This window comes from Limulus polyphemus, unplaced genomic scaffold (genome assembly GCF_000517525.1).
Source record: "Limulus polyphemus unplaced genomic scaffold, Limulus_polyphemus-2.1.2 Scaffold1314, whole genome shotgun sequence".
NCBI lineage: Eukaryota > Metazoa > Arthropoda > Merostomata > Xiphosura > Limulidae > Limulus > Limulus polyphemus.
Window position 1 is genome coordinate 233270 of NW_013666924.1, and position 11281 is coordinate 244550.

The 11281-nt window shown below is 32.9% G+C and overlaps 3 protein-coding genes across 5 annotated transcripts in view; all 3 read left to right on the forward strand.

Annotated features, from left to right (window-relative positions):
• The window catches only part of LOC111086673 (Down syndrome cell adhesion molecule-like protein 1), a 4031-nt gene extending 3362 nt beyond the window's left edge, over positions 1–669 (forward strand). Inside the window, exon 3 of the mRNA XM_022390459.1 lies at positions 476–669. Coding sequence (XP_022246167.1) covers positions 476–669 — 194 coding nt within the window. The remainder of the gene's footprint in view (positions 1–475) is intronic.
• A 567-nt stretch (positions 670–1236) lies between these two features.
• The window catches only part of LOC106463053 (Down syndrome cell adhesion molecule homolog), a 65887-nt gene continuing 55842 nt past the window's right edge, over positions 1237–11281 (forward strand). The window contains exons 1-8 of one of the 3 annotated variants that reach the window (XM_022390462.1): positions 1237–1544; positions 1879–2160; positions 2423–2542; positions 2775–2939; positions 6008–6076; positions 6409–6690; positions 7184–7303; positions 7428–7598. In XM_022390462.1, the coding sequence (XP_022246170.1) occupies positions 1394–1544; positions 1879–2160; positions 2423–2542; positions 2775–2939; positions 6008–6076; positions 6409–6690; positions 7184–7303; positions 7428–7598 (1360 nt within the window). In that variant the 5' untranslated portion in view covers positions 1237–1393. The remainder of the gene's footprint in view (positions 1545–1878; positions 2161–2422; positions 2543–2774; positions 2940–6007; positions 6077–6408; positions 6691–7183; positions 7304–7427; positions 7599–11281) is intronic. The other 2 variants (XM_022390463.1, XM_022390464.1) reach the window with 2 other exon arrangements.
• LOC111086674 (limbic system-associated membrane protein-like) lies at positions 8025–8964 on the forward strand. Its single transcript, XM_022390468.1, has 2 exons — positions 8025–8365; positions 8612–8964. Exons 1-2 carry the CDS (start codon positions 8245–8247, stop codon positions 8899–8901), a joined length of 411 nt encoding a protein of 136 aa, XP_022246176.1. The 5' UTR covers positions 8025–8244; the 3' UTR covers positions 8902–8964.

The window sequence follows — 11281 nt, forward strand, 5'->3', positions numbered from 1 at the left end:
ACAATTTACACAGAACTTTATACAAATAAGCTGAGCATATGAAACTACAAAAGAATAATTTAAAATATTAATTTTGTGTAGCCACACAACAAACCTATTCCAATCTATAAACGTCTAAAAAACGTCACTGTGCAGTCAAAAGATAGAATATAAAAATACTATTTTCTACATTTCTGAATCCAAATTAGTAATTCACTAATTAAGAAGATTATGAGGACACAACTTTCTGCGTACAAGGTTTTTTTTATCGCGATACATTGTATATTTAATCACAATGATTTATCCTTCAAGCATAAAAAAATACGCTAAACTTGTTTTAACGTATTTATAAACAGCTTACAATTTCGATTATTTTTTAAACTTTCCCATCCCGGGGAAATAGTAAGCTCTAAGATTTAGATATTTTTAAAATGTGTTATCTTGCTATTTCCCAGAAACTGTAGACGTTGATGTGAGTTCATATGTTTTTCAACAGATGAGGAATTTGTCAAAATATCGAAAGGTTCCGAATCTGATGGAACCTTCACTATTGAAGGCGCAACTCAAAATGATGCTGGACTTTATATATGCGAAGTGACCAATGGCATCGGAGAAGATTTAAGAAAAACGGTCAGACTTTCAATAAGAGGTACAGACTGTGGGGTTATATTCTTTCAGATTACCATGTGATGATAAATATGCTTCTGATCAATCATTAAAGAATATTAACGTGTCTGGTTTCATGGTTGTATCTCACTAACTTAGGTTATAGTGTTATTGTCTACAGGATCCTTAATGTACATTAAGTCTAAACGCATTGTGCTTTATCGTAATCTGTTTACCAAGGATGTCCGTTTATTATTGCTTAAATACAAAGACGACAACAACATGCATTTCAGTTTATTCGCTATTGTTAAGAAACACTGATCGTTCTTAAAAATCTGTGACACAGCTTGAGAAAGGATCAGTCAGATTCCACTCTGAAGATAAGTAACTGAAGAAAGAGGTGGAAACTTTCTAGTCTGAAAAGAAAAATGGAGCGAAGACGTAGAAAAAATAATGACGATCTTAAAAAATCTTATGCTTAAAGGGAATAATTGTTGGTGAAACTTTCATAGACACTTGGAGCAGTTATCGTAATAGATACCTAATGGAAGAATTTCAGTAAAATACTATTAGTAATTTCGCAAAATTCCATGATTTTTAAACTTATCAATACGTGGCGCTTTCGTTGTGCAATGAACTAGGGCTTGGTTATGTTGCACTAAACACGCCATTTTGAGCTTGGCTTGGCAAAGAGAAAACACATCACTTTTTCACTTCCACTGATGAATTTATTTCAATCTCGTGTGTGACGATGTATTGTTAAAAAGAATTATCACGCTTAAATCGAAAATGTCATACATTTGCATGAATGCTTTATGAAAAGGTTAAGAATTTATTGGACTTCATGTTGAGGTTTTTTGGAAAGGAGTTTCCCACGTCATTCATCGTGAGAAGAGCATCGCTGGAGTTGGTCTTTGTACTTACAGCTTTGAATCTCTACGTTACAGTAAATGCAGAAGGTGAGATTTTTTTCTATTGTAATTGTTGTTAAATCAATCTTAATCATTTTTGGCTACCTAATATTAGTTAAATACTAATTTAAATGTTATAAAATGTATCTGTGATAATGGTATATAATCACTCAGACTATATATGCTGACAGATACTGCATTTTTTAATGTTTATGACTATTATTTGTGAATTTGCTTAGGATTTTATAATATATGTAAATATTGTAAAATTTTTGCCCTTGCTGTGAGCAGTATTGCTTACAATGTATTGTGAATTTCAGTAATAAATTTCAATTTAACCAAAGCTTATTAAGCACACTTAACTTACTGTATCATATTCTAGCAAATGTACGAATTCAACCATTCACCTTTCCCCAAAAAGTTGAAGAGGGAGAACAAGTACAGATCACGTGTGGTGTTAAAGCCGGAGATGATCCAATTGAATTTTCTTGGTTTAAAGACAATAAAATTCTCCAAACCGGGAATATTTGGACCATACATAACCATGCTCGTGTTTCTTTACTTATAATTAATGACGTAAAGGTGACAGCTTCAGGGAACTACACTTGTTTGGCCAAGAACAAGTATGGGGAAGAAGGTTTTACCTCCGAACTTCGAGTTAAAGGTAATGTAATGCATGTTTTCTAAAGAGACAGTTAAGTGCTCCTGTCCTATGAAATAGTCCATAACCACTAAGTATTCTGCTAGATGCTAATATTAACAAGCAGTATGTTTTTTCGTCAATCCTTTATTTTTGAAAAGATAAATAGCATTATATATACTTAATTTCAGCTTTTGTGTTTTATTATATTGTATACGTGTATGTAATAAATGGGCAACATCCCGGTTTCTAGAAGTTGAAGTATCGTATATCTATTTGCTTATAGGCCCACCTCAATGGAAGAATAAACCCAAAAACCAAGTTGCCAACAATGGAGAAACTGTTGTTTTCAGTTGTACCGCATACGGTTTTCCAACGCCAAATATTCAATGGTGGAGAATTATTGGTTGGTACAAACTGTCTTATTAACGTGGACTTTACGATAATCCATAAAATGCATGTTTAATAAAACCTTATACATGATTCTTACTTGTTCATATTTTTCCTTTGTGTACAAACAAGAATCGTCTATTTTTCCAATATATTTCACACTTTGCCAGAGATAGTGTGTACTTAGTTTATTGAATAGATACAAAAGTGCAATTATAGTTTCATTATAGTCTTCTAATTTTGTACAGAAAACGAAAAGGTTCTTCCTTTATCATCCTCCGGCCAACCTCTTAAAGATAATGGAGGCGTACTTATCATTGAAGAACTTACTGAAGCTGATGATGGACTCTTCAGATGTGACGTATCTAACGGCATTGGAGATTTATCTGCTGTTGTAACTCTAAAGGTTAAAGGTATAAGTAGACAAGAAATTACAGCCTAAGTTAGTTAAGATTAAATAATTGTGTCCTTCGTGTGTATTGGACGAAGTACACGAAGGCGAGAAAAACGTACCTGTAATATGGAGTTTAATATTTATTTATCAATTCATTATTAAAATTTCTTACTCTTTAGACCCTTACCAAATTTGTGATGACTTTTTGTTTCATTCTTCTAAAGCATTGGTTTTAAAAAGTATCCTACACATTCTATTTAATCTTCTGTTCCCGGTGACTCAACTGTAAGCTTGAGATTTTATAAATCTGAAGTATGGGGCTTGAATTTCCACAGCACAGCTAGCCTATTGCGTAGCCTTGCGCTTAACAACAAACAAGCTTTATTCTTCTTTCCATTGAAATAAAAATCACAACAAAGAAAAAAGGTTTGATAGATCATCTTCTAGGGCCTAGTGTTTAAGACTCTCAATCTACGAGTTCGAATTTCTTCACTGAATATGCACGCCCTTTCATCCGTGGGGCTTTAATAATGTGACGATCAATTCCATTATTCGTTGGTAAAAAAGTAGCCCAAGAGTCGGCGGTGGGCGGTGTTGTCTAGCTGCCTTCCATATAGTTTATCGTTTCAAAATTAGGGACGGCTACCACAGATAGGCTTCGATTAGCTTTGCGCGAAATTCAAAAAAACATCTTCTAGGAAACGCGTTGACTTCACTTATGTTGTACTTGAGGGAAATCAATCATCAGAAAAACATCAGTACTTTTTATGATGAAAGGTTTAGGGAAAGTGTTATTCATTAAACATGCCGGACATTCAGCAAAGTGTTCTTCATTAAACATGCCGGACATTCAGCAAAGTGTTCTTCATTAAACATTCCAGACATTCAGCAAAGTGTTTTTCATTAAACATTCCGGATATTCAGCAAAGTGTTTTTCATTAAACATTCCGGATATTCAGCAAAGTGTTTTTCATTAAACATGCCAGACATTCAGCTTCTCAAATTAACAATATTTTTGTTAGACATTTGTCTTGACCTTTTATTATTACCGTCTACTAAGCTATCAACTTAAAATTGTCTTTTCACTTTAAAGCATTTGAAATTTTATTCACGTTTATTGGAATCTGGATCTGGAATCTGTTCGCATACCCCGAAAGAGTTGATGTATTTATAGGTTATGTGGTACGTCTTAAAGATACAACTGTTATCATAGGGTATCTTTAAGGAGTGCCACACAACCTAAGATAATACTAGTATCTTTAAGGAGTGCCACACAACCTAAGATAATACTAGTATCTTTAAGGAGTGCCACACAACCTAAGATAATACTTGTATCTTTAAGGAGTGCCACACTATAGTATTATCTTAGGTTGTGTGGCACTCCTTAAATACGCTAGTATTATCTTAGGTTGTGTGGCACTACATAAAGATACGAGTATTATCAGCCATGGAAAACTAAAGGTGTAATATCAATGAAGTGTGTAAAGAAACTGAAAGAAATTGCTTGGTATGTTACTTTTCTATAATTTTCTTTTTCATAAGTGCTGTTTCCAACGTACTCTTGTGTTACCGAATTTTAAACTACTATATTTCATCTTTAACACTTGTAACCAATATAATCCTTAAAAAACTGGTATATAACTAATTATAGTCAATAAAACGTTTTCGAAACTACACCTGTTAAGTTCAATGAACTTGGTGTAGATGAAGTTATTACAGTTAGCTTCATCGTGCATGTGTTTGAACTACTCGGGAATTTAATTGGGATCTTGTTGCGTTATTCTAAGGCCACATTGAATGTTGGTGTTTTAAACATATCAAATGTGTTGTCCCTTAGAGGTATAATCAAAGTAATTATGATTTTTAAATAGATTGAATCTCTATAGGCATTCTGTGTTTTTGTTGCCTCTGAAGCTTGCACCAGTAATGCATTTGCATAAACACTTCAAAGTAAATAGTTTATTTTGCTCTACTTGTGATAGAATAATATCACCATTATTCAGATTTTATCAATTTTTATACAGTTCGTTACCTACAAATACTCCACTTAGTAAAACAACTTCAACTGGACAGAGTAAAGTTTTTCGGGCGGCTTCAATTTATGACCTTATTGTGTAAGATGTATTCTTGATTCTTTGTGTGGTAATTTTTTTCATGTATCAGAGTAAAATTTGTCGGGCGGCTTCAATTTATGACCTCATTGTGTAAGATGCAATTTTGATTCTTTGTGTAGTAACTTTTTTCATGTATCAGAGTAAAATTTGTCGGACAGCTTCAATTTATGACCTCATTGTGTAAGATGTAATTTTGATTCTTTGTGTAGTAACTTTTTTCATGTATCAGGTCATGGAAGTGTGTTTGATATATTTAAATTGTGTGGATCGAATTTGTAAAAGCATTGTATTAAACATTCCTTAAGGAATTAATTATTTTCCTCGTAGAATTTTAAACCACACTAACGTCATTTCACATCTTCGATAATTAAATACAAGTTGAATGAACTTTTACGTATTTGTCTCAGGTTGTTGTTAATTTACGAACATATTCTATGAATTATGAGACTTTTTAGTATAAACTTAAACCCTAAGCCTTCTTGTTTCACATCTTCCAACAGACCATTCTTGATTGAAATCTTAACCCCAATTACCGACATTGAGCTCAAATTCAGGTCTGGAATAATCGAACTGGGATTTTGTACCATCAGATATGAAGTATTCTCGATATTTTATTACTGAAGATAATACTTTTTGAGATATTTTAATGTATTCCAATTTTCTTCAATACGCGGCGCTACAATAGCATACTCTGCTTTTCTCATCAGACAATCCTGTTGTTGGAGAATACGACGCCATTTTATCAATGGGTCACTTGATCTGAAAGTCATTTTAGTTGTCGACATGCTCTTTAGAATATGGCGTTTGTACTTTGCTAGCTTAGACAAATATAGAAAAGATGATTTGTGTCAGAGACACAAATAGATTTTAATAGGTGATCAAACAGAGCCTGAATAGCTCTGCATAATTTTCTTTTTCTGAATTTCGCCACTGTCGTGTGCTACACTTATCATGAAGTATTCCACATTCGCAGTGACGAGTGGATTGCCCGTTTCAATACTGTTCCCTTTCTTCCTTCTCGTGAGCTGGTCTTCTTCTGAAGGTAATTATAGGCTCATATATTTTTTTAGTTGACAATTCCTCATAGAACAATTAATTTTTCTATAGGATAACAATTGTAAAATGCTCATAGAAAAATCGTAATTTTATGTATAATGTTTATTAACTTATCATATACACTTGTAAACCAAGCATTTTATTTCAAACCTTACCTTTCACCGTTCCTGGAGTTTTAAGTTTCAAAAGTTTTAAGTACATATGTATATAATCATACTTTTTCTTCCTTATTTCTGAAAAGTTTTCATAACTATAAAGCTTTCTTTATGGATGTAACACTTTAGATGAAAATGCAGTTTCTTTTGCTTTATCTTCCAGAAACTGTTAAAATTCGTCCATTTAGTTTTCCCGAAGGTGTAGAAGAAGGCGAAGAAGTACAAGTAGTTTGTGGATTAAAAGAAAGGGACGGAAATGTAAAATTTTCATGGGTGAAAGACGGTTTAATATTAAAGTCTCGAGAAGGATTTAACATTCATTCTACTGATAAGTTTTCTGTTCTTACCGTGACAAATGTCCACAGCATAGAATCAGGAAATTACACCTGTAAGGCCGAAAATTCAGCGGGAAGAGATATCTACACAGCCGAGCTCCTAGTTAAAGGTAAAGTTTTATGTTTTCCTGAAAATACCACTCGACATATTTTTTACTATTTTGTGATTGGTTAATATTCCATATCTTTAAATTTTCATGTAACTAAAATAGTGTTCATCATAATGTGTTTCTTTCAATATGATTATGTTAATAAAATGCACTAAGATGCTTATGTGATCCCAGCACTTTCAAGCATTTTTATCCTACTATATTTGTGTTAATTTTGTTTAAAAAATTTGCAATATATCTAATACATTTGGATAAAAAGAGAAATGTTGTAAGAGATAAAGTTTGATCTAAAATAATAAATCACAAACGTACATAAACTTCGGTGGTGTTGTTGTTGGATCTAAAGTGTACTGAGCAACTATTTCTAGGTCTGGGAGGTTTTTCTCTAAATAACTTAGGTTTGTCGAAATGTTTTCATTCATAAACATACACGTGCATGTTTGATATTAGAATTTTATTTTATATTAGGATTTATTGACCCACCTTTTTGTAGGACCTCCATCGTGGCATTTGAAGCCATCAGACACCTCTGTTAATCTTGGTGACACTGTAAGGATTCCGTGTAGAACATTTGGTTTTCCAACTCCAAGAATAACGTGGACGAACGAGAACGGTAAGGAATAACTTAATATTCCAAATTAAAACTTATTTTTAGCTTGCTTTTTTTTTTTGTTAACCATTCCCTCATTCTAAATAGAATACATTTATGATCTTAAAATTCACATTTTGCTCCATAGGTGGCATTTGGAAAGAAATACCTGGGAATACAATTCCAAATCGAGTTTATGTTCTCGATGGTACACTTGTCATGGAAACTGTTAAAGAAGAAGACAACGGTCTCTATGCTTGTAAATCCTGGAATGGCATCGGTGAAGAATTACAGAAGACAATACGACTAAATACAATAGGTGAATTTGAATAAAAATAATATGGGTTACAATTATTTGTTTCAGAGTTTTTGTGACCTGTTTTGCTTATTGAAATAAATAAATTTTTACGCACACGAACAAACTTGAATGTTCAAATGCCTATTTCATTCAACATATTTCTTTACAATTACATTTTAATACCACTCAACTATGTGTTCATTTGAAGAGATGTTTTTAAACAAGTAGTTTAATGTCCAGTTTGCATTGTGCCATCCGCTCTCAAAGGGCACAAGTGAAATATACAAGTTATTTAAATGCACATTAAATGCTGACTTAGAAGAGTCGAGTTCCAATTCGAGTATCCGTACGCTTAATAGTTTGTGGTTTCACTTTTTGTACAAAAAACATTGTTTGCAAATATAACTAAATATGAAAAATAATTTTCGACGCTGCATGGCGCTAGTACAAAGCTTTGCGGAAAAGCCTTCGCGAACAGTCGCTCGCCATCTTCAGAAATTCTAACTCTGGCATCTTTTTGGATTCGCCTCTTCGTAGAGACTTGAACGACTTTATATACTATTTTCTTAACAATAATAATGGGAGTTAGCCTAGCCTGGGGATGACAAAAATTCAGATACTAAGAATATTTTTTATGTTTTAAATTTGAAAGAACGTATTAGGTGGAATGAGAAAAAGAACAAAGATGGTTCTTTGGGTGTATCACTGTTTTTCTAATGTCTGCTGTGGTCGAGATTTGCTGGTTCTCATCTACATCTTCAGCCTGTTCGTCACTATTTCAACTACAGGTAAGCTCTCGTCGGTTGTTCCCCTACCTAGATATTTTTATGTAATCATATTCTAGGGGTTTGAAATCTTAATTCAACTGAACTTTCTAAACACATTAAATATTATCGATATGTTATTTGTAAGAGCTACAAATACTGAATAAATTAACCAGACTTTGTTCTATGTGAATAGTCAGATGCTTTATTTCACGTTTATAAGTTAAACTGCGTATTTGTTTGTAAATTTTAATGTTATCTGAAATACAGGGACACTGAATATCCAGCCATTTCAGTTTCCCACAAACCCAACCGAACGGACCAACATTCAAGTAATGTGTGGGTTAGAACGGGGGGACTTGCCAGTGAACTTCCAGTGGTTAAAAAACGACATCGTGATCACCAAAGGAAGTGTTTATGATATCTTGTCATCTTCAAGTGTTTCTGTTTTAACTGTTAAAAACGTGACAGTGAAAAGTTCGGGAAATTATACGTGTAGTGCTCGAAGTCCAAGCGGAGTAGATCTTTTCACAGCCGAGTTACTGGTTAGGGGTAAGTAAAAGTAGTGTTGAATATGAAACTAGTATTCGTAAGGTTGTTTTTTGTGCTTTTTTAATCTTGTGGTTATTATTCGGTAATGGATGCCCATAAAATGTATAATGATAATCTTCAGTCTCGTGTTTTAATAGTCAATACTTTAATGATGATAATCTTCAGTCTCGTGTTTTAATAGTCAATACTTTAATGATGATAATCTTCAGTCTCGTGTTTTAATAGTCAATACTTTAATGATGATAATCTACAGTCTCGTGTTTTAATAGTCAATACTTTAATGATGATAATCTTCAGTCTCTTGTTTTAACAGTCAATACTTTAATGATGATAATCTTCACTCTCGTGTTTTAATAGTCAATACTTTAATATTTATATTCTTTATGGCGCCAGCTTTATAGTATAATACGAAAGTTTGGAATTTGAATGGATAAATTTTATGCAATACGCAAATACTTTTAACTGAATTAATCTGAGTTGAAGTTTGTCTATCCCAGCTGTTACATTTGTTTTGTCTTAACACATTGATGATCTGATTGTTATGACCAAATAAACATAAAGAACACGGACCTCTGTGGACAATATACATTTAGTAATATGTAAATTTTCTTGATAGGTGCTCATAACTGTAGGCAGATTTCTACATTATGGTACCATTTCTGAGACGGACAATAATTTTTCAAACTTTGCTTTGCTACATCCGAAACTTTGCCAGGCTATTTTGATGCGAATTTTTTATATTTTATTTTACACGCCGTGGCGGCAAAAGGAAGCTAAAACTTAAGAATTTTTAGAAACTTCATTAAATGGCTCCATGTCAGTAATGTTGGACAATCTTGTTTACAGAAGAGTGTAACCGTAATTATCGTACTTCTAAATATTCATTATCATTGTCTCCTCTAGTAGAATGCATTTGATACGATATAGGTACTATTCCAATAATAAGCAACTTGCATATAAAATTAGCTCATTTATAAACTTATAATAATTTATAAGGTTTATTGATTAAATATTTACCCGTAACTATGTGATATAATGAACAGCAACGAGACACAAACTGATACCCGCAGAAAAAAAATCGTTGAATATTTAACATAATCCAAAACACGTGTAGATTAAGGTCCAAATTAGTCACCATGGCGTCCACTTGCTTTGCAGTTCATATACTAAAGTGCTTGAGAGCTGCAGTATAAACTTCATAAGACACTTTTGTGAAATTAATTCGAATATGCACTGTGATTATTAAAAAGCTGCTCCCCGGATAGTGTTTCGTTGATAATTATTGAATCTGGCAGTGACTGAGCATTATCAGTTATTGGTTTGTGCAAGAATTTACAAATTGTGTTGAGATGTAAACTGGACTGTTTGACTTTTAAATCAGAAATAGCTTAAAACGTGTCTTTTGATATTGTACATCCACAGACCTCTGCATAAACTAAATATGTTAATAAAGAGAAGATAATAGCAACTATCTGTTAATGCAATAAAAGTGTGATGGAGATGACGTACACAACTATCTCTTAGTGTGATGGAGATGACGTACATAACTATCTCTTAGTGTGATGGAGATGACGTACATAACTATCTCTTAGTGTGATGGAGATGACGTACATAAGTATCTCTTAGATGTGATGGAGATGACGTACATAACTATATCTTAGTGTGATGGAGATGACGTACACAACTATCTTTTAGATGTGATGGAGATGACGTACATAACTATCACTTAGATGTGATGGAGATGACGTACACAACTATCTCTTAGTGTGATAGAGATGACGTACACAACTATCTTTTAGATGTGATGGAGATGACGTACATAACTATCACTTATATGTGATGGAGATGACGTACATAACTATCACTTATATGTGATGGAGATGACGTACACAACTATCTCTTAGTGTGATGGAGATGACGTACACAACTATCTTTTAGATGTGATGGAGATGACGTACATAAGTATCTCTTAGTGTGATGGAGATGACGTACATAACTATATTTTAGATGTGATGGAGATGACGTACACAACTATCTCTTAGTGTGATGGAGATAACGTACATAACTATCTTTTAGATGTGATGGAGATAACGTACATAACCATCTTTAAGATGTGATGGAGATGACGTACACAACTGTCTTTTAGTGTGATGGAGATGACGTACATAACTATATCTTAGTGTGATGGAGATGACGTACATAACTATATTTTAATGTGATGAGTAATATCAAACGGTAGAGTATAATTTTATGTTGAACTTTTCTTTCATAACTTTTATGTTGTTTATATTGGAAAGGTAGAGAAAGCAAAAATTTGTAAAAAATATCATTATCAAATTAAACTAGTACTATTACTCGAAATGGTGTATTTAAGTGTTTTACACTCAC